The sequence below is a fragment of the Cibotium barometz genome, chromosome 30 (assembly GCF_041138505.1).
Source record: "Cibotium barometz isolate CiBa-2024 chromosome 30, ASM4113850v1, whole genome shotgun sequence".
NCBI classification, from domain to species: domain Eukaryota; kingdom Viridiplantae; phylum Streptophyta; class Polypodiopsida; order Cyatheales; family Cibotiaceae; genus Cibotium; species Cibotium barometz.
The window spans coordinates 40,795,530-40,819,518 of record NC_141075.1 but is presented as its reverse complement, the minus strand read 5'-3'; the positions used below and the strand labels follow the sequence as shown (position 1 = coordinate 40,819,518).

Below are 23,989 nucleotides of genomic sequence, written 5' to 3'. Positions count from 1 at the left end.
TTTGAACCCCCACCGCCTTTCGTTTAGCCCCCCCGTCTACATCCGCTGCTGCGCCCCCCCCTTCCGCCTGCCTTCGCTGCTGCCCTTAGCTCTGCTCGCCGCCTTCCTCTCCCTTACGCCTCCCCCCCCTGTCTTCGCGCCCTCCTCCTCTCTGCAGCGACTTACTCCCCCCCCTCCGCCAGTTGGTTTTTTTTCCGCCCATCCCTCTTGCGCGCAGCCCCTGCCCCCCCCCCCTTTTTTTTTTGGTTTTATCTCTTTCGCCCTCCCCCCCCCCCCCCCCCCCCCCCTCCCTCCTTTTCTTGCTTCCGCCCCCTAGGGTTTTGATTTCATTTTTCGCTCCGTATTCCGCCTCTCTGTGTGCAACTCGTTTCCAGCAGGTTCCCGCCTTCGCCTCGCCTTCGCCGCAGCTTCAGACTCTGATGGAGGCTCCTCCCGCCCCGCCTCAGAGGGACTCATCCGCAGCCCCCTCGCCCGCCCCTGAGGTCACCCCCATCAGGCTTTCTCTTTCGCCGGAAGAGGAAGCGAGCCTCACCGCAGAGGTGGAACGCCTCCAAGCTCATTCCACCATCTGCCGTATAGTTGGCACTCGCCCCAGCAGAGGGGAGATCAGGGATCTTCTTCAGGCCCGCCTTCTTGCAGATGTGGGCAAGGTCCTGGATGTACAGCTTCTGGGCCAGGGACATTATCAGATCGAGTTCGAGGCCGCCCAGAGCGTTGCCAAGGTCCTTGCCATGAGTCCCCTTGACATCAGGGGTGCTCGGGCTTTCTTCACACCTTGGCAGCATGGATTTGACCCAGCAGCGGCGGAGCAGGGAGAGCGCCTCTTCCATGTTACAGTTTGTTTCCCTGGTCTCCGCCGGGAGTATCTTCCGCTCCTCCCCAGGCTCGGAGCATTGGTGGGCTCGGTACTAGAGACGGGCCCCTCAGCAGCTTCAGTGGTGGCTAGAGCAACTGGGCTACCTTCGGTCAGAGTGTTGGTGTCTGACATCTCCTCCCTTCCTAAGGTCATTCAGTTACCTAGGATAGGGGGGGGTGGATAGATCAGAGAGTGGAGTTCTCGGGGCTCCCGAACCAGTGCTTCATTTGCAGGCAGGTCGGTCATCTGGCCAAGGCCTGCCCCCGCAGGAGACCTCGACCCTCACCACAGCAGCAGGCTACTGATGGCCCGCCCACAGATTCGGCTCGGCAGGCTGCCTCCGGGACACCTGCTCAGGCCACAGAGACCTCGGAGTGGCAGCCTGGACAGGGGCGCCGCCGAGGGAGACAGCCACAGCAGCACGCCCAGAGACCGCTGCAGCAGCAGCCACAGTCTCAGCCTCACTGGGTTCCCGTGAGGAACAGCTTTGCTCCCCTTCAGGAGGAGACCCCTGCAGCGACCGAGGACCAGGAGATGCCAGCTCCCCCTCCTTCACCCCCCCCACCCCCGTCCCCTCCCACCGCCTCGCTTCCACCATCGCCTCCTCCCGCCCCCGCTCCGGTTTCGGCAACGGCTCCCTCTCCACCTCCCTCGCCTCCCCCTCCCCCCCCTCCGCCCGCCTCACCTTCCCGGGAGGCCCTGGCAGTTCCCTGGCGCTCACCTGCAGTCCGAAGAGCGCTGAGCACTGACCTCGCTCGAGCATCACAGAGGAGACCTATGCCGATTAGGGCCTCACGGATTTCATCTATCCGCAGTCGGCTGAGTCGCCTTGGCATTAGACAGCGCTCGGAGGCCTTTGATTATACCTTCACACGGCTTTTTGGAGCAGAGGGCCCCCATGAGCCAGCACCCATTCGAGTTCATGTAGTGATACCTCCGGCCCGCGGGGAGGAGGCACTAGACTCAGCGGTGGCCTTCTCGTTCCCTCTATGTGGACCTTGTGACCGGGAGTGGACTCTAGAGCTCGCTCTCAGCACTTTGAAGACTCAGGCAGTTGAGTTTTCTCACCACATGAGCGATCTGGAGGTGACAGATGTGATAGGCCGACTTTGGGAGTTGGCTCATTTTTTCTTGGATCCCGGGAGTGTGGATACCTCAGGGATTCGGCATTTGGTCGTGCGCATAGTGGCAGACTTGGCACGTGACCCTGGATATGTGAGTATACACGAGGTTTCTCTGTCAGAGCAGGAGGCAGTCGCCATGGGCCACAGCCACTGGCGCGTGATCCGGGATTCTTGCAGTACACCGGGTGGGCAGATTCGCAGCCGTTCGGATGGGGACTACTCTCCATCCAAGCCGCTTGCGAAGGCCCGCCGTACGGCTGAGACAGCATCCACCTCAGCAGGGCATCCATGAGGATCATCTCATGGAATGTACAGGGCCTTGGCGGAGCACACTTTATACGCTATCGAGGTTGATTGAGGCAGGAGCTTCAGAGATGCCTGGTTGGTGGCAGCATTGACATTTTGATGATGCAGGAGCACCACTTGGGTGAGAGCAGGATCCGGAGATATGGTTCGGTGATGCCTGGTAGATGGGACACTTTTTGGTCTGCAGGGTTTGGTCCTTTGGGTGGACAGGGAGGAGTATGCATGGTTATTGCAGATGTATGGCGGCAGGCCATTGTGGATCGAGGGATCATTGTGCCTGGTAGAGCACAGTATGTCATTCTGAGGATGCATGATGAGCTATTGGGTGTGCTCAACATCTATGCGCCCAATCATGCTAGTGCCAGAGCAGAGTTCTGGACTCAGGTTACAGACGCATTGCCAGAGGCCGCACATTGGTGTGTTGGGGGAGACTTCAACATGCTTGAGGACCCGGCAGATAGGATGGGAGGCAGTTATGTTACAGTGCACGGCACGGAGCTTGCAGCTTGGGACCGGTTTTGCATGTCACTGAGGATCACTGATGCATGGCAGCATGGGGCTTTCTCCCGGTCTCAGGACAGTCTTAGTTTCTCTCGGTCGGATCGCCGGCAGGGAGGGACTAATCTATCACGGATTGATCGCTTTTATGTGGGCGACTGGTTAGGGGAGCGAGGGGGCTCCGTCGGCATTCTCGCTGGCACCTCATTTTCAGATCATGCGCCAGTTATATTGACATTGGAGGAGGGGACACGGGAGCCCAGCTTGCAGTTGAGGATCCCAGAGAGGGTACTTGCAGATCCCAGTCTTGCTGAGGACATTGAGAGGATCTGGCATGATAGTCAGTGCTCTGACCAAGATGCAGCGGGCCAGTGTGCCCAGGGACTCATTGATCTTAGCTCTTTTCTACACGCTGCAGCTTTGACACGACTGGGAGAGATTCGCAAGCAGGAGCAACGGCTGAGACGCAGCCTTGCTTCGCTACAGCGCCTTCAGGAGCAGCAGCCTGCATGTGAGTGGGTGGCGTCCCAGCTGCGCCAGGCACGTCAGGAGGTTAGAGAGGTAGAGGAGCAGAGACATGAGTTTTACTATCGTCGTCAGGCCTCTCAGTGGACGCAGCTTGGTGATAGAGTGACTGGGGAGTTTTTTGAGATCACTGGACCCCGTCATGCGCGAGCAGGAGTCCGCCAACTTAGTAGACCGGATGGATCGGTAGCTACTGAGCTGGGGGAGATCAGAGCCATTGCCACTGCATTTTATAGTGACCTGCTTTCAGCGGAGCCAGCCACTGAGGATCGAGATGTTTGCAGACAGACTGTGTGGGCCCATGTGCAGAGGAGGGTCACAGACCATATGCGTACAGTTCTAGGTGCGCCTCTGTCAGAGATTGAGCTTGCCGAGGCCTTGAGGGTCCTACCGCGACATAGTTGCCCAGGGGAGGACGGACTGACGCCGGCCTTTTTTATGCGCTATTGGGACCTTTTGGGGCCAGGCCTCCGCAGGGGCTTTCAGCATGTTTTGGACACTGGGGTGATGCCGCAGAGCTTTTCAGAGGGCTTGATCTATCTTATCCCCAAGGGGGAGGGAGTATCAGATGACATTCGGCATTGGAGGCCTATTACGATCCTCAATACTGTCTACAAGGTCTTAGCAAAGGCCTTGAGTTTGAGGATCCAGCCCTTCCTGGGGGAGTTGATTCATGCTACTCAGACAGGATTTGTCAGGGAGCGCAGTATCCTTGACAACATCTTTACTTTCTGGGAGGCGACGGCCCGAGCTAGATTTCTTGGCGAGGACTTGGTCGTGATGCTTCTCGATTTTGAGAAGGCATACGATAGAGTTGATTGGGGATTCTTAGAGGGCACTATGCTTCGCCTGGGCTTTGAGCCAGGATGGATCAGAGGGGTGGCAGCTCTGTATTCCACAGCTCGCAGCCAGGTGCTGATTGCAGGAGGACGGGGGCCGAGTTTTGAGCTGACCAGATCAGTCCGTCAGGGGTGTCCTCTCGCCCCTTTCCTTTTTCTCTTCTTTGCGGAGGCTATGAGTATGTATTTGACGGCAGAGGAGGTTGGTTTGAGAGGACTTCAGCTCCCAGTCCGGGGGGAGGATTTGCTTGATGCTGAGTTTGCAGACGACACGGGCTTATTTTTGCATGGCCAAGAGGCCAATCTTATTCGGGCTGAGCAGTCGCTCCAGGTTTTTAGTGCAGCTTCGGGAGCATTGATCAATTGGCGCAAGACAGTGGCCTTTTGGATCAATAGTGCTCCCACTCCGGCATGGAGCCCGGACCCCAGTTTTAGATGGATTCCTCCAGGCACAGCAGTGCGGTATTTGGGATGCCAGATTGGCCTCGATTTGTCACCTGAGCAGCAGATTGCCCCGCTTCTTCTGAGCATTCGGAAGAAGCTATTGTATTGGAGTACAGCTCGACTATCCTTGGCTGGGAGGGTGGTGGTGGCAAATCAGGTGCTGTTAGCGACCATGTGGTACATTACGTCTTGCTGGATTTTCTCGAGCTCTTGCATCAGCCAGGTACAGAGGCTGATCAGGAACTTTCTGTGGTCTGGGCGGGACGGTCAGCCAGCTCGGGCAAAGGTTGCATGGGCAATTATTACACTTCCGCTGGCTCAGGGCGGTTTGGGCATTATAGATCCAGTCGATCAGAGCAGAGCCTTATTGGGGAAGCTTATTGTTCGGGGGTTGCTTCCAGGCGGTGAGCCGTGGAAAGAGCTCCTCTTGCAACGACTGCAAGCTCGGGCGCCCCCTGCAGGGGGTACTTGGGCACCAGAGATTCGCTGGATCTTCATAGAGATGAGGAGGACAGGCCTCAGTAGAGGATGGGAGGACAGATTTGCTTTGAGTATCCTGAGAGCTTGGGAGCTGCTGAGACCGGGGCTCTCTCAACGGCCTCCTTCTTGTGTTGAGGAGCGGGCCAGGCAGCCGCTCATCTGGAGCCCAGCGGTTCGCACGGAGCAGGGTCATATGCTGGGTTCTCGGCCTCGTTTAGCCTGGGGACCTTTAGCGGCAGGCCCAGCTCGTAGTTTTGGAGACTGGCAGGCTTTCTGCAGTCTACCAGAGGAGATCCAGGTGGAGAGGCTGAGTCACTTCAGAGGGGGGTTGATTATGAGGGATGATATACAGGAGGCTCTCACAGAGGAGTGGTTCACGTCTCTCGAGCCAGTGGCCCCACGGTGGATGGGAGCCTTTACACAGTTGGAGATCCTGATTGCTGTCAGAGCTAGCACTGAGGATGGCAGATGCCTCTACTATGAGATTCAGGATGAGGGTAGACTCCAGAGAGTGGAGGTGGAGTCGCCTTTGGTTGCAGAGTGCACCTTTCAGAGGATTCGGGTAGTGGCTGCCGCTTCTCGGAAGTGGCATATTGACCCCGACCCTGTTGATGTGCTCCCGGATTGGCGTATATGGGCATATGCAGCGCGCCCCTTGGCCCGGCTACAGTGGGACCCCGGGGAGTACTAGTGGCATGATCCTTATGCATCCCTTGAGGCCACAGAGATCACCTTTTTCCAGTATACTGTTCGGCTGGGACGGCATATTTTGACGGCGAGGACGGTTTCTCCAGCGGCAGCGGGGCATTGGCGATTGCAGGGACTCTCACAGGAGTTCCTGGAGGATTTCTGGGCTCGGCTCTGGGCTAGTCGGCAGGCCCGCAGGATCTCGGCTTTTTAGTGGCTGGTCGCCCACAGGGGCTCAGCAGTTGGCACCTGGCTTGTTTACAGCGGTCTTCCGGCGGCCTGCGTTCGATGCGGCCACCCTATGGAGACACAGAGACATTGCCTTTGGGACTGCCCTCAGGCACAGCAGATTTGGTTGCGGATGCTGCGTATTCTGGCCCCCCTCTCTCCAGAGGGTATGTTTACGTGGGGTGCCGCTGCTTGGTCGACTTCGTCAGGGCCTGCTATGGGCTATGAGATGGAGCAGGGCAGTCAGGCCATCAGATTTATTAGGGGCCAGCCTCGCCTGGTTCCGGCACCGGATTTCTCGTCCGCCAGCTGGACACAGGAGAGGGATTTACGATGGGAGCTCCTCAGCAGCCTCACCATCTGGTTCACCTGGAGGGCCCGGTGTTTCACGGCCTTTGAGGGGAGACTGGAGCCACCAGCAGAGACTGTACGGGGGATTTGGCAGGAGTTGATCCACACCCTGCGAGGACAGTATGACCGCATCCGGGGCGACTCGGACAAGGCGATCTTGCGGCGCCAGGCTTTTCACACCACCTGGCGCAGCGGCCCCTTCTACACCTTACACACGGGATCCCCCCGTTGGCATTACAGGCCACCTGTTTGGCTATTCCCCCCCCCCCATTGTATGATCTAGCCCCTCAGTCCTTAGTACTGATGCTTGTATTTTGCAGCACCTAGGGAGAGTCTCCCGGGCTGCCTTGCTGTATTCACTGCTCTTTTTCTCTTATGAGTAGGAGAGATCTTTTGTAGCCCTACGGGCGTTTTTATATAACTAATGAAAGGATCTTTTCTCGGAAAAAAAAAAAAAAAAAGGATATGTGGTAGTCTTTTTGCCTTTAGCATAAATCTGGCCATCTCCATGAGTGACCGATTTTTCCTTTCTGCAACCCCATTCTGCTGTGGAGTGTAAGGAGTAGTATACTGATGTTTTATACCTCTACTCCCAAGAAAGGAATTCAGCATATGTGACATATATTCCCCCCCTCGGTCAGAACGGAGAGTCTTCACCTTGCATCCTGACTCTGTCTCAGCAAGTGCTACAAAGGCCAAAAATGCATCATATACCTGTGATTTCTGTGTCAAAGGATAGACCCAGCATATACGAGAGAAGTCATCAATAAATGTTGCAAAATAGAAGCAACCACCTAATGACTTCGTCTGCATGGGACCACAAAGATCACTGTGTATAAGTTGCAACTTTGCAGTTGCTCTTAGAGCCTGATCACGTGGGAAGGAAAACCTGTGCATTTTTCCCAAAATACATCCTTCACAAATGTGATCTGGAGGCTTCTCCATGAGAGGTAGATCTGTAAACATATTATGTCGCTGCATAAGCATAAGACTACCAAAATTTACATGCCCCATGCGAGCATGCCATAACTCCGCATCAACCATAGCTGGAGTAAGAGTGAATGCATGATAAGCAGACTGATCCACTGGCTGAAATGCATCCAATTGATAAAGTCCATGACATAGTGTACCAGTAAGCATCAAGGTCAAGGCATTAGCTTTGTCTCTGACCATGCATTTATCATCATCAAAGTGGACTTGCATTCCACAATGTGCTAAAGAAGAGATGGACAACAAATTCTTCTTTATCCCTGGTACATATAAGGCATCTGTAAGGCGGAGAATGGAGCCATCAATGGCTGTGAGCTGAATCTCCCCAATGCCACGAACTAGATATGAAGCATTGTTGGCACACTGAACAGTTTTGCCAACAGGGGCAGGGCCAACATGACTAAACAAATCCCTGCGAGATGTGATATGCTTTGAGGCACCACTATCAAAATACCAAGTACATGCATGCTCTGTCAAACTGAGTGCCTGTGAAGACCAAGAGGCATCATAGCTGCATGTATAAAAACAGTAATCCCTGTCCTCAACAAAAGAAGCAGTCTCTGGAGGAGCTTTAGAAGCATCATTAACAAACATCCCAGCTTCCTTTGCCTTCTCTATGGCAATCCTCTTCCTACATTCCGTGATGTAGTGACCTGGCTTCTTACAGTAATGACATTTGCCCTTCTTCTTGGGCTGTCCATCACTTTTCTTGGTATCCTGTGAAGAACCACCATCACCTGAATTTTGATTTGCACTCTTTGGCTGAGATTTTCCTTTCCCCTTTTGACCTGTAGTAAATGCTTGTTCAGCATTTGTGTTCATATTCATATTCTTCCTCATTTGCTCCTCTTGTAGTAAGAGAGCAACAAGTTCCTGATACTTGAGGGGTTCAACAGCATTCCTCATGCTGAGCTTCAAAGAGGTATGAAAAGCCAAGTAAGATCTTGGCAAAGAGTGCAAGATGGTGGACACAAGCTGTGTCTCAGGAATAATCTCATCCACATTGATGAGTTGCTCTCTCAAATCCTACAGCTTGTTTAAGTGGCTAGACATATCATCTCCTTCATTCATTTTCTGATTTTCCAGCTCTCTTTTCAAAAATGAGATCCTAGCCTCATTACGAGCAGCATACATCTGCTCCAAAGTCACCCATGCATTCTGTGAAGAGCCAGCTGAACGAATATGAGGTATAATGGACCTCTGTACTGACAATGCAATGAGTGACAAAGCTTGTGCATCCCTGGCATCCCATGTCTTTTGAGCATTTGTTCTCTGAACAGGCAATGGCTGTCCTGGAGCCTGTACCTGTTGTCCTCGTCCACGAGCACCCCCTTGGGGAGGAGTCTCTGGAGCCAATGGACCTGGACGTGGTTCATCACCACTAACAAAATCCCAAAGACCTTTTGCCACAAGCACATTTTTCAGCATAAAACTCCACAAGGAGTAGTTCGTGCCATCCAATTTGTCTTCCTTAGACAAATATGTGAATACATCACTTTGCTGTTGATTTGCCATTATGCTTTACGCACAATGTTGTACCTGTTTACCAAAAAACCTAATAGCAGAAACCCTGATAATAACTGTACTCCACTGAATACAGTTCACCCAAATCTGCCTGCACTCTCAATCCTCTGAATGTGCAGCTCAATGCACCAATGACTGAGTAGAGCAGCAAATGGCGTACACAATGCCAAAATGCCCCAAAAATGCCCAAATTTGCTGCACCCAAACTGTGCAAAAAAACCTGTATTGTTCTTTGCTAGAAAATATGCCTGTTGTGCCTGTATATTTTTCACAGAGAAAATAAAAATGCCCAAAAACTGAATTTTAATGCTTACCACTGAATGACTGTGTAGGTTGTGGTATTTCTGCAGGTACTGATCACCAAAGTGCAAGTACAAATGACTGTACTTCACAGGACTGATGTAGGTGGAAGTACTGTGCAGGTAGCGCTTACTGTACGGGCAGGTACAGTTCTGTGTTGGGCGAGCAGGTACACGTCAGGTACAGAATGCGCAATGTTTGTACAGTCGCCAGGTGTGGAAGCAAGTGTACGGGCAGCAAGCGCACAGGTGAATGTGTAGCTGAAGGCGCACAGGTGTACGGGTAGAAGGCGGCGCAGTACAATAGTTGTAGGCGACGAGTAGTTGTAGGCGACGAGTAGTTGTAGTACCCGACTGAAGGCGACCAGGTACGGGCAGCAGGCGCAGAGGTTACCTGACAGTAATTGAAGGCGGCGCTTGACTGGATGTACGGGCAGCTAGTGCGCACGTGTGACTGAAGGCGGCGCTGATGTACGGATGCTGTACAGGCAGCAGATGCTGAGACCTCAGTACGGCGCACAACACTGGCAATGTACGGGCAGGGCAGAGCAGCTTCAATGCTCTGATACCAATTGAAGGGATTGGGTGTTAGGGTTAGGGTTTACAGAAGACAATCAGGCGTGGAAACCAAGAGAGGAGTGAACACGACTTCAGTATGCTTCAATGATCAAAAAGATGAAGTACAATAGCCACATGATAGTGACCCTAAAAGATAAGTGTTCACATGTCCGGCCATAAATGTGCCGGGTGGACCAAAACACTTATAAACTGCATATAAGTGAAACTGAACTAAACTGGGGGAAAAAACCTCCACTAACTGAAGTAAAAAGTGCCCCAGTAATCTACTGATGATCACTAGCACTCCTCTGGGTGCATATACACAGCATAAAACCCAACACCTTTGGGCCAGCTTCCGGCCCCGGAAGGTGACGCTTTTTCTCTGGCTCACAGCGCATAGAGGACAGGCTGTGGGGGCTTGGCTAGCTTTTGGCAGACACCCAGCGTCCTGCCCTCGGTGCGGCCATGCACAGGAGTCGCAACGGTACTGCTTATGGGATTGCCCGCAGGCACAGCAGGTCTGGCAGCGCGCTCTCAGGATGGTTTTTGCAGGCTCGCCAGGTGAGATGCTGGTGACGTGGGGTGGGGTGCGGTGGCTTGGGCCACGGACAGCGGCCCGGCCCTTGGATATGAGGACGTCCCTGGCAATGCGACCATCCAGGTCTCTGACAGGGCGATGGCGGTGGTTCCGACGCCAGACTTCTCTTCGGCAGTCCCTCAGGAGGGGGACGGGCACAGATGGGAGATGATCAGCAGCATGACGGCTTGGCACATATGGAGAGCCCGATGCAGGGAGGCCATTGACCGCCAGGCGACTCCACCGGCGGAGGTCATACAGGCCCTCTGGCCTCTCAGGAGGAAGTTCTCCTGGCAATGACTCGGAAAAACAATCTTGAAACCTACATAAGAAATCAGTCCTGTCCTTATCTAACATAGACAAATTAGACTTAGACTCATCATCCTGTGCATCCTTTACATAAATCAAGTACGCGGAAAGATGCTTTTTCATTACTGATGAAATCGCCGAAGCGGATACAATAGGAACAGATTCCCCTTTGAGTTTTATATCCAATACATGTTCTTTCCCTCTATGAGTCAGAGTGATTTTCCTATTGTAAGTGTCCACCACCGCATGTACCCTGTGGCACCATGGCATCCCCAACAAAACATCACAGCCATCCAAAGGCATGATGAAGAACTCTTCGCTGTCCACATAACCCTGCAAATGAAGCCGAAGCTTCCCAATGATAGGAGTAACGGGTTCTGCATACCCTGGACAAGCCATATTAGCCTCATGTAACGGCCCCATCTCCTCTGCGCGAATCCCCAATCGGCCAGCCAAATCTGGTGAAATGAAGTTGGCTCTAGCACCTGTGTCAAAGAAGATCAAGGCATTCTGATCTCTCACTTTGCCCCATGCCCTGCACAACTCTGTGGCTTCACCACCTGGCTGTTCCCCCACAAGATCAGGAACTAAGCCTGCAGAAGGCTTTTGTTTCTTTGGCTTGGGCTCTCCTTTATTGTCAGAGTCCTTTTGGGACTTTCTTTTGGGACAATTGAATGACATATGCCCCTCTTCAGTACAGTAAAAACACTTATGAGCATCTCTCAAAACCTGTCTTTCCTCAGAAGTCCTCTTGGGCATTGGCAACTTCTTATACTTTGTCTCTGAAGACCCTTTAGCATCACGAGAAGCATGCCCAAATTTTTCAGCTTTCTTGCTCAATTTCTTACTGCCTTTAAACCCAGATGAACCACCTGTGAGTAACGCATTAGCTGTCATAGCATTTTCAATCATCTGTGACATGTTCGTTACTCGTCTTTATACAATAATCTCGTACCTCTTTGGGCAGTCCACAACAATACTTCTCTACCTGCTCAGACAATGGCACTACACGATAAGGAGTAAAGCTTCCCAAAACTTCTTGTTATAATCCTCCAAACTATCACACTTTGAAGCATCCAATTTGTGCCATGTGGTCATAACATCCACCTCAAATGTAGATGTGAGCCATACGGAAGAGAAAACCTGTTTGAATTGGACCCATGTAGTGGGTGCTATGCCCTGCAAAAGAAGAGTAGACCACCACTGCAAAGCATTGCCCTTGAGAAAAGTGGCAGCTTTCCTCACCTTAGAGGACTCTGTGTAATTCCCACCAGAAAAAGTAGCATCAAACTGCTGTAAAAAGGTAAGTGCTTTAAGTTTATCCTTGGCCCCACTGAATGTGTCAAACTTCACTGCAGCTCCCCCTTCCTTGTAATCCTTCGCCTTTCCCATAGGCGTTAGATTATCATATGGAAGTGGTTTCGCAAGATTGCTGCCCCCAACATTCATACCCATCATTGGGTCAACATTTCCCATTCCCATACCACGCATACCATACATCCCAGCCATGTTTTCAAACATTCCATTATGCATACCTGGCTGCATACCACCAAACATATTGCCTTGCATCCCAGGTTGCATGCTTCCAAACATATTTCCAACCATACCGGACTGCATACCACCATACATATTCCCCTGCATACCAGGCTGAAAATTAGCTCCAAAAGGCCCGTGCATACCCATGCCTCCCCGGGGTAACCCCCAGTCATGGATTGGAACACCGAGCCACCACCAAAATAACCTGGATGCATGTTCTGCTGAGGAATAGGTGGCTGTCCATAGAAGGAACTCTGAGAGTTTGCACCATAAGCATGCTGCATATTCGGAAACTGGCCAAAAGATGGTTCCTGTGGGATGGCACCACTATGACCCTGAGGAAGATTCTTTGAACGAACCTTCTTCTTCTTTTTCTCGGGCTCTGTGCGGGGTTCTGTGCGAGATCTCATAAATTCAACAAATCTCTCACTCTGTGTGAGCTGCATAAAAAAATCCATAACACTAGCCAAGCGATCTTTGAACCGAGCATCATCATCCTCTTTACCATGCACATCTTCTGGCTGTGTTACATCCTCATAAGCCTCAACATCTACAGCCTGTTCTCCTGCAAAAATATCCTCAGATACATCTCTCTCAGGAGAAGTCTCTTGCTCTTCTTCTTCATGATAGAAGTACTCATCCTCTGTATCAGACATGTTTGCTGAATTTTCAGCGAACATGGCTTTCTTCAAAGCAACCACGAGCTCACCCCCTTCAGAAAGTTGATGATTGTCCCGGCAACGGAACCTTGAAACCGGCCTCTGATAGAAACCAGAGTGTGGTAGACTAGCAGTCACCCGTCCACTTGTAGTCTAGATATGAAAACAAAACAGATTGGAGCTAGAGTGCCCAAATCTGAAAACAAAGCGACACCTGTTGGCCCCAAAGCTTGGTGCCCCTTGCGGTATTTCTTCATTCAATTTCAAAAATATGAATGGCTGAGTACAACAAAAATCAGCCAAGAGATTACACCTGTATGTCCAATCTGACGGCCCACAATATCTCTATTAGCACAGAGGATCTATGCACACAGATCTGTGTTTCACAATAACACACTGTGCCTCCCTCTGATCAGCCAAGACCACTAAGCAGGGCAGCCATGAGCATACATCTGGCATAACTCAAGTACATGATTCAACATCTCAGCTCATACATACATATGCTGTCCAAACTCTGTCTCAACCCTTGTCAATCTCCCATACCCCTCCTCTCACAAGGGGCCAGATAGCTCATATCTGCAACAGACATCAAGCAATAGAAAGAGAGATAGATGAACAGATGAGGAGCTTACCAAAATCAGCTCGTGAAACAGCACTGGAGGAAGCAACGGTACCAATCTGTACTTGCAGGCACTTGTTTCCACAACCCTGCTTCACATGCATGCACGTACTTGTCTGTACCCTCCTCCTTGTGTTCACTTCTATGCTGTCTTGACTGCACAGATCTTTGTACTCAGTCAACTCATCATCTTATGTTGATTTTCTTTGCTGCAACATCTTAGTCGTTCAATGTGACCACCAATGGGCCACTACGAGCTCCCAATGAGCTCTAAAAGTGCATGCTCCTTATTGCATACAATCAGTCTTTTAAGGGTACTCTCTTCAAGTGGTTTCTCTTGAAATCATAGGTGCCAAAACAGAATGAATGGCCACTGCTCTATATACAAGATCCGGTACACAATACCCAATGATACAATGGAGTGTGGGGGCAAGGCCATCTATATATATGGCCCTAGGCTGCTGGTCGACCAGCCCAAAACAGGCCGACAACAAGACAAAAGGCCCACAATTGGAAAAGACACTAGTCGGCCAGCAACATCAAGTCGGCCACCACGACACATCCAGTCGGCCAACTCAGCAGTCCCTCCCATGACCAAAGAAAATGGAAAAAATACATGGAAAAATGGGAAAACACCTAAATGGGCGCGCACACCCACAACACTAGCCCTGGTGTGCAATGTACAAACAGGAGATGATTGCTAACACCTCTCAGCTCCTAGATGCGGAACCAACCCCAATGAGCTAGAGTGCTGCCGGAGCATCGCCTGAGGTAGAGCCTTCGTGAATAGGTCTGCCGCATTGTCCTCCGTCGAACAAAACTCTAGCAAGATGTCATCAACAAAAAACTTCTCACGAACAAAGTGACTCTCAATGACCGTGGGTTCTGCCAGTGGAAACACAATCTCGCCAAGTAACCTCTGCAACCGCACCACCTCGCAAGCAGCACCACAAGCAGCCCGATACTCTGCCTCTGCAGACTGTAGACGACAAGGCAATAGTTGGTTGCCTCTTGTTGCTCCATGAAACAGCTCCTGAGCCAAGGGTAAACTGTAGCCTCATGTAGATCTCCTCGTGTCTGGATCTCCCCCCCCCAATCTGAGTCACTCCAATCGTGGAGTCTGACTCCATCCGTCGTTCCCCCTCTAGTATCATAGAAGAGTCCAACATCCTTCATACTCTGCAGATACCACAAGATCCACAATCCTACGTCCCAATGAGTCTTCAAAGGCGTCTGCATGAAGGAGCTCAACAGCCCCAATTTCACAATCTTGTTTAGTCTTCAATCGAGCTCAAGTTGTATGTCTTCTACAATCAATATCTCCTCCATTATAATATAGGGATTTTCAACTATATATGGATATCCAATACGCTTATGTCACTTATGAGTTCCTTATGAATGATGCAACCCTGCAAAACATGCACTCATCATTTCATTTTTTTTCTCCTAGAAGTTGAAAATTCTAGTTTAGGTAAGGGCTAGGGAACTTATCTGGATGCACACGAAGAATCACTAGAGAGAAAGTGCACAATCTCTTCTGAGAGCCATACGCCCCCAACCCAAGGGATCTCAGCCCCACTTGTTAGCTACATATGCAAGATATCCTTCAAAAACATGGAGAGCTCTTATCGCAGAAGGGAGATATCATTACCACCTTACGCTCTATTTTGAAGGAGGATGGTATCATTGGATGACCCCATTATATGGCCAGAACCTTGTATCAACCACATGGCTACGTATATTGTCTTCACGGTTGCATGTTTTTAGCATAGAAAGCTAGTTTCTTTTCCACTCTTTTTCCATGACTCTATAATCCTCATAAAGATACAAAGGAAGTTTCATTGCCTGTTCACGGAAGGATTTGGCCCTCTATCTCAGGTCACTCACTTCCTAGACCAGCAATGCCGGGAGCTCTACCTGATGAAGCTATGTCGCCACAGAGATCAACTGTGCAGAAAGGCACAAATGCAGACTTGAGATACCTCAGAGCCCTCCATCACAAGCTTCTACCGTCCGATTAGGATGGAGGCACCAGCCAGCAACCATAAGAGAGCTCTTACCCATGCAGCACATATAAGCAGCCCACGTGCCACCCCACCTCCCAGGTGTCTCCTTAGATGGAGCAATCCAGGTATAGCGAGCCAAAAGCCCAATAACCACTAGTCTGAGGAGATGTCCACTCAACAGCTTCATATCCAAGAGATTGTCAAAGACACAAGAGTGCCCCTCCACAAGCAATGGCCGTAGAAAGCCTCTACTCAGTCACTCGTGCCAAGAGTCTACATATCCCATCACTTATATCTTTGTATCAGTTTTTATATTTTTCCCATGATTTAGTCACTTCATGGATATTGTAACACTTTTGGTCTCATAGACCATTTGGTCTTTTGTAGACGTTAATATAACTCTCTCTCTCTCTCTCTCTCTCTCTCTCTCTCTCATATTTACACACACACTTTTGCAACATAATAAACAAGTCGATTGGTTTTGCACCATTTGGCTCGGGCAGAGAGCCGGTAGGCTGGGGGCTGAGGAGAAGAGCAAGGACCCTCGGTAGCTTGCTTGTAAAGGCCATAAAACTGAAGCTTCGTGTCATTTGAGATCTTGGAAGAAGGGTTCAAAACCAGCTTTTCAAAAAAAGAAGCTGCTTTTCCGAAAGCTCTATCCAACTCGGTACCTTCAATGCCCTCCCAGTCCTCTTCATCAGAAAGGAGGCTTTCTTCTTCCATCTTTTCCTTGTCCATGTCTTCTTCCTGACTTTCTGCATCCTTTGTAATACCAAGTGCAGGAAGAAGTCTCTCTAGAATGATTGTGGCGCTGTCGGCATCAGCATCTCGGTCTTTGCTCAGCTCTCCACGTGTCTCATCTATGCCTTCACTGGAATTACCTGAAGGCATAGCCTGGGTATCATCTGCTTTCCCCACATTGTAGAGGACGTGCTGGTCTAGGACCGTTGCAGCCGGCTGTACAATATCAGGGTTCTCTGCAGCAATAACCTCTGTAAAATTAGGGCTTTCTTCGCACTCCCGCTCGACTCTCAGTTTGTCTTTTCGGAAAGAGAGAACTATTGAGATGAGCTTTGCAAGCATGTAGGCGAAGATGAGCGAGATGAAGCAGGAGTTGATCCATTCCTGCCAATCGGCCATGGCTAAAAATGTTGGTGTATTGATCAATCTCTGCACAGAGAAATAAAATAAGCTCACAAAACCCAAGAGTCCAACAATCTGAAACAAGGTTGGAAACCATGAAAAGCAAGCCATCGCTCTACATAGAAAGGAAAGCAATCTTCGCTGCACAGAAGGCTCTTACTCTTTTGTGATCGAAGTCATAACCTCTGTGTTTCTCCCTCTGTGTATGAAATCAGCACACGCAAAGTCGAAAACTTGATGGAATCAGGGGCGGTGCTGTGGTGTCATGTACGTTGTGATTGTGAACTTCCAATTTTTACAATTTTTATTGTGACAAAAAGCCCAAAAAGTGCAGCTTTTGGAAGGTCAAGAGATTTCTATGTGAAACCATGTCCGCCAAAAATACATACCACATAAAAAAATTAAAAATCCATTAAATTTTTATTGGCATCATCATCGTCATACTAGAAAGGTTCCATCAACACAGCTTGAGGACCCTGTTCATTTAATGAGTGGTGAGTAAAGCCAACAAGGCCGGTTCTTAGTGTAATTTTTTTGGTTGAAATTTAGAAATCCGGGTTGGAATTCGATCACCTTTAATTTTAAGGGTTGAATTTTGTACATTTTAGTTATAGATCACGGCATTTGTATGATTTCTAGTGATTTTCAAGCCTAAATCCCGGTTAAGCCTATGCACTGATCGCAACTCTTCCACCAAAAAGAAGCCTCTTCTATAATTGCATGATTTGAAAACTTCAAGGATTAATGTATGCACCTAGGGGCTTCGTTTTAACCAAGCCCCTCGTGTGAACTCCACACATGGCATGTACACTTTATAATAATAATTCCACCATGTACATTGCTTTATATAGACACCAAGGCCCTATATTATGTTCTCTTAATAAGAGGGTGTTCACACCTAAAGTGTTTCACACACCATTGGGCACTTACTAGACTCCAAAATATCTAAGAAACTCCCCTTCAGAGTGAAGAAGGTATCATATTGTTATGAGAATTACTCTTGATTATTGGAAATTATATTTCTTATTTTATATCAGGGATGTACATGTTGGTACATGTAATTTGATATTATGGTTGCCTATTTCTCATGACGACGTTGGGATTAATTAATGTGTTCAATTGATTGTTTAACTAACATGGATTATATCTATGAGTATAGGTACCAAGATGTGCGAGGATACTGATTGAGATGTCGCACTGTACGAGGGTATCGATTGAGGTAAGATGAAGATCATATACTAATCATGTATTATAACTGTATTAATCATTTGTAGCCTATCATGTGGCTAGATCTTATGTGCGAGTGTGGGTAGTATTATTTTATATGCGAATGTGCATAAGGTTATTTTATGTGTGAGTGTGCACAAGATTATTTTATGTGTAAAGGCCAATCAGTATTTATCATTGGGCAAAGATTTTGTCATGTATAAGCCTTAGAAACCTTGACAAGGTTATTTATATGTAAAGCAAAAGCCCAAAAGTGAAAAAAGTGCTATTATTAGCTCCAAGGGCCAAAAATATGAATATGGCATAAATACCAGAAAGAGCCACACACGTCGGAGAGGGGAGATTGCACCCAATACTTGTCTTCTGTGTGGTGATGTATTATCTATTCTATCTCATGTTTTTATTTTAGTTTATGCTCAATCTTGTTAATTTGATTCAATTCTATAGTTAAATCTTTGATGTATAAGTGACTTTTGATTAATTCTTCAAAAACTATTTGAGGTCCTGTGTCACATCTAAGAGAGAGAGAGAGAGAGAGAGAGAGAGAGAGAGAGAGAGAGACCTTCTGTATGATGATTTGGGCTCTTAGATTGCAAAACAAAAGAACACAATGATGCCAACACTTGAAAATCTTATATAAAGCCTTCAATATGATAACTTGGGCTCTCAGATTGCAATCATGTGATACAAAAGAACACAAATGATGCCAACACCTAAAAATCTTCTATCAAGCCTTATTAAAGAACCATTAAGACACTTGAAATTAGCACACGCAAAGTCGAAAACTTACAAAGCGATGGAATCAGGGGCGGTGCAATGGTGTCATGTACGTTATGATTATGAACTTCTAATTTTTTCAAATTTTATTGTGACAAAATCCCAAAAAGTGTAGCTTTTGGAAGGTCAATAGATTTTTATGTGAAACCGTGTCCGCCAAAAATGCATACCACATAAAAATTTGAAAATTGATTATAATATTTATTGGCATCATCATCGCCATAGTTCTATCAACACACCTTTTAGGATGAATTCCCACGGGGAGTCAAACCAAGGCCCCCTGTTCATTTAATAAGTAATGAGTAAAGCTAACGAGGCTTCCGTATTGCAACTTTGCCAAAAAGAAGCCTCTTCTATAATTGCACGATTTGAAAACTTCAAGGATTAATGCATGCAGCGAGGGGCTTTGTTAAAACAAAGCCCCTCTAAAACAAAGCCTCTCGTGGGAACTCCACACATAGCATGTACACTTTATAATTATACTTCCACAATGTACATTGCTTTATATAGGCAGCAAGGCCATATCTTATGTTCTCTTAATAAGGGGTGTTCACACACCACTAGGCACTTACTAGACTCTAAAATATCTAAGAAACTCCCCTTCAAAGTGAAGGAGATGTCATCTTGTTATGAGAATTGCTCTTGATTATTAGGAATTATATTTCTTATTTTATATCAGGGACGCCCATGTGCACTGTGCTTGTTGGTACATATAATTTGATATTATGGTTGCCTATTTCTCATTTACGACATTGGGATTAATTGATGTGTTTAATTGATTATTTAACTAACGTGGATTATATCTATGAGTATAAGTACCGAGATGTGAGAGGGTACCGATTGAGGTATCGTATGGATGGTGGATTAAGCGGTGGTGCGAAGATAAAGATCACATACAAAATTTTATTAATCATTCTAATCATGTATTAGAATTTTATTAATCATTTCTAGCCTATCATGTGGCTAGATCTTATGTGCGAGTGTGCACGATATTATTTTATGTGCAAATGTGCACAAGGTTATTTTATGTGTGAGTGTGCACAAGATTATTTTATTTGTAAAGGCCTATTAGTATTTATCATTGTGGGCAAAAGTTTTGTCATGTATAAACCTTAGAAACCCTGACAAGGTTATTTATATGTAAAGCAAAAGCTCAAAAGTGGAAAAGGTGCTATTATTGACTCTAAGGGCTAAAAATATGAATATGACATAAATACCGAGTGTGGGAGATAGAGCCACACATGTCGAGGGGGGAGATTGCACCCAATACTTGTCTTCTGTGTGGTCATGTATTGTTTACTCTATCTTATGTTTTTATTTGATTTTATGCTCAATCTTGTCGATTTAATTCAATTCTATGATTAAATCTTTGATGTATAAGTGAGTTTTGATTAATTCTAGCTCATGTGTGCCTCCATGTTATAGGAAGCTTTCAAGCGGTGACATTGTTGATTTAGGAAGAAACACACATGTTGGTTGGCAAGGCTGCATCATTTTTACAACACCTATTGATGTGGCAGCTCAGTTCAGAAAAAAAACATCCAACAGAGGTGGTGGTAATATAGGAGATGAATAGCAAGATGATATAAACATTAGGTTATTGGATCTAGTTGCCCCCTTTATGGCTACTAGTTGAATTGCTTGATGCCTTGCATCAACCTCGAGAAGGGATGAAGAGATTATTGTCCTAATGAGAAGAACTCATAATTGAGAAAAAAAAAATGCAGCAAATGAAGGTGGCAATAAACAAACAAATGCAGAGAGCCTATGAAATAAAAAACCCTAAGTTATATGAAGGGAAAAAATATAGATGTGAAGGCTGGCCATCAAAAAAATGGAGTGGCATGCAGCAATGAAGGTGGTAATAAACAAATGCAAAGAGCCCATGAAATTAAAAACCCTAAGTTATATGAAAAGGAAAAAAATATAGGTGTGAAGGTTGGGCATTAAAAAAATGTAGTAGCATGATCGTGGGGTTAGGGGATCACCCATCCTCTAATCCCATGTCGGTGAACATGGTTCCAAGCATGAGAGTGTGAATGGGAGGAGAGCCATGGTGACTTGGTGCAGACATGGATGGGGTGTGTGTGTGTGTGTGTGTGTGTGTGTGTGTGTGAGAGAGAGAGAGAGAGAGAGAGAGAGAGAGAGAGATGTGATGTGATAACACACACAAGAGAAAGAGAGTTATTACACAGCACAATAATGATTGGATTATAATAATACTTCCACCATGTACAATGCTTTATATAGGCACAGAGAGAGAGAGAGAGAGAGAGATGTGATAACACACACAAGAGAAAGAGCATTATTACACAGCACAAAAATGATTAGATTATAATAATACTTCTACCATGTACAATGCTTTATATAGGCACCAAGACCCTATCTTATGCTCTATTAATAAGAGGGTATTTACATCTAAGTGTTCTACCATTGGGCACTTACTAGACTCTGAAGTATCCAACACTACACACTTAATCGTATCTCTTCATGGAAGTAAGTGTGGGTGTCTAGCTTGAGAAACTGGCTTGGGGCCAGCCTTGCCATTGCTGGCCTATTTGGTTGAACAGATTTTCTACCAATTTGTCCATTATCATGACCTTGACTAGGGCTCTTGAGGTGTTGATTGGGATCCTTTCATCATAGAGGGTTTGGATGATGGGTCCCCTATCTCTTAGTTTGGGTGGACAACTTCTATATCCTTATCTTGTAGATTGTCTACTAGGTCTACTGCCTCATGTGGCAACCCTAATTGATGTAGTGTCTAGACTTGTAGAGATGGTTGTGAGTAGCAATTTAGTCCCACATGGTCTCTTCTTTATCTTGCTCGGGGTTATAGATTTGTGCTATAGGGCTCCATTTAGTTCCACTAGGTGAAAATCCCACAGTGAAAGTGTGCCTTAAGACTTCATAGTTTTCCTTTTCAAGTGGGTTTAGTGCCCACTAGCCTACTTTGCCTTCAAGGTAAACTTCTCTATATAATGATGAATATGATCCCTAGTTCCATCAAACTTGGTCATTGTTCTTGAGATATATTAGCTTTGTTTTTCCCAATTCTGAGCCTCTAAGTGTGATGTTTGTGGAAACCCCCTTTCCCATTTCAATATCTGCATATTCACCTGCCTGGCAGTGGACCTAAGGGAATTAGTTTTGTTTTTCCCACTTTTGAGTTGCTAAGTGCGTTGTTTGTAGAAACCCCCTTCCAAATTTCAATATGCATGTCTTCTGCATATTCTCATGGTAGTGGAATGCAAGGGAATGGTTATGCAAAACCCTTTGTCTCAGAGTTTGGTGTTTCTTGCACCATAGGGTTGGGCAACACCACTTGTCTTATGGCATCCTAGCTTCGAGGTTGGAGGCTTACTGGACTAAGGACATGCCATGTGATTGCTCTTATGGAAACCTTGGGTTTGAGGTAGTCTTCATCATTGTCTATGTGTTCCTTGTTCCTTAGTCTAAAAACGGAGAGGAACACGAATTCGGTTTTGTGGTGAAGAAGCTTCTATAATGGGGTCCTATAGAAAGTGGGGCTCCTACTTTCATTGTGCGTGCTTGTTGTTGGGTGTTTTGTAGAATTCTCGTCCCTAATCGTACAACAAAAGAGACATGTCCTAATTACCGTAATAAATGTGGTTGTTGGTGGGCTGCATGGCCATGGTCAGCTTGGGACAAACCTAGCTCTGGATAGAGACCAAATGTTTCAAACATTATGGTGTCTAACATGGTTTGCCACTTCTTTCTGAGGAAGCAAACGTTGAGGTTCTTGGTCTTGCTCCCATTCCTTGCCCACACTCCTTCACTGGAGCTTTGCCCAAAGATAGGGTGGTTTAATGCCATTTCCACAAAGTTTATGTCTATGTTTAAATTTCTCATCTCGTCCCAATGGAGTCTTGCCTTCTTAATAGGGGAGCACTCTATTAAGCCATGGTCATTTGCGAGGATCAAAGGGTAGGTGGGTTTGAGGAGGATTTGATGCACTACAATCAACTATTGTATTTATCGTCTCCACAGCAAATAGTTTGGATTTTACGTACTACAATCAACTATTGTATTTATCGTCTCCACAACAAATAGTTTGGATCGAGTTTTCATATCAACGGGTTTAGTGTAACAATCTTTAGTGCTTCTTCCTAAAGTGGGTCTAAATGTATTCAAGCAACTCAAAAAAAAAATCTTGAGTCACGTTAAGCCTGGTTGACCAGGTCTCACGCCACTCTCACATCTCCTCACAATTCACGTCCGGTAGGCTCACGCAAATTTGGAGCAACTTAGCTCACGTAAAGTTGCGGGCTCACGTCTCACGGTTAGTTGTCTCCTAATGACTCATGGATTGTTTTGAAGTGGCTCATAAATGGTTACGTCTCATGCCTGGTGGACTTACATTTCACATCTTATGCTTTTTGTGGACTCATGGGTTTTTATATGAAATAGGTCCACCAAATTTTTTCTTTTATGAAATAGGCATACTTGGGTACGTATTTCAAGTAGTGTGTGGAGCCCCACATGTCTCAATCAGGTTTGAGAGTAATTATTGAGCAATAAGTGTACTTAATGCTATAATAATTGTTAAGGACAATAATTTTTCTTAGAAATTAATGTTGGTGTATAGATTGTATGACATGTAAATCTTGTTGGATAGATATGTCTTTAAGGTAGGTTTAATTGGCTGGTAGTATAATATTAGGTTCACCTACCCTTGACTCACTCTCATGTCCTTGCTTGACTTAAGTTTCATGCTTGTTATAGCTCTTTCCGACTTCTGTTATAGCTCACACTCACGTTTGTTATAGCTCAGCTCACAAATTTTGTATGTGTGACTCTAGACTCACGTCTCTCAGTCAAGAGATTGGCCTACTTTTTGGAGTTTTTTTTAGCTTTTTGGACTTGATAAGGGGTGATTAAGTGTCAGGACCTTTAGACACTTGGAGAAGAAAACTCTAATTTCTAAACACAAAAATTAGAGCATAACATATACTTGCACAAATTAAAGACATAAACCTTAATGAAGCAAATAAAATAAACAATAGAGAGATGGAGAATAGAGTAGAAGTCACCGTTGACACAAGATTAGGTTGAATCTCCCTTGGGTAGAGTGTGGCCCTTGTACCACTCTCCCATAGTTATATGTATTAGAAAAAGAATTTGCTTTTCAAAAGAAGACATATATATATTAGAAAAAGCGCTTACTTTTCAAAAAGATAGATATTTATATATATATATATTAGAAAAAGCGCTTACTTTTCAAAAAGATAGATATTTATATATATTAGAAAAAGTGCTTACTTTTCAAAAAGATAGATATTTATATATATTAGAAAAAGCGCTCGCTTTTCAAAAAGAGAGAGAGATATATATGTATGTATGTATTAGAAAAAGAGAGAGAGATATATGTATGTATGTATGTATGTATTAGAAAAAGTGCTTGCT

The 23,989-nt window shown here is 46.7% G+C and overlaps 1 protein-coding gene across 2 annotated transcripts in view; it reads right to left on the bottom strand.

Annotated features, from left to right (window-relative positions):
* Positions 1-16,876, bottom strand: part of LOC147621490 (acyl-CoA-binding domain-containing protein 1-like) — a 101,774-nt gene extending 84,898 nt beyond the window's left edge. For both annotated transcript variants that reach the window (XM_086824249.1, XM_086824250.1), the window contains exons 1-2: positions 16,719-16,876; positions 15,903-16,585 (exon numbers count right to left, since the gene is read on the bottom strand). In XM_086824249.1, the coding sequence (XP_086680375.1) occupies positions 15,903-16,555 (653 nt within the window). In that variant the 5' untranslated portion in view covers positions 16,556-16,585; positions 16,719-16,876. The remainder of the gene's footprint in view (positions 1-15,902; positions 16,586-16,718) is intronic.
* Between the last annotated feature and the right edge of the window lie 7,113 nt (positions 16,877-23,989).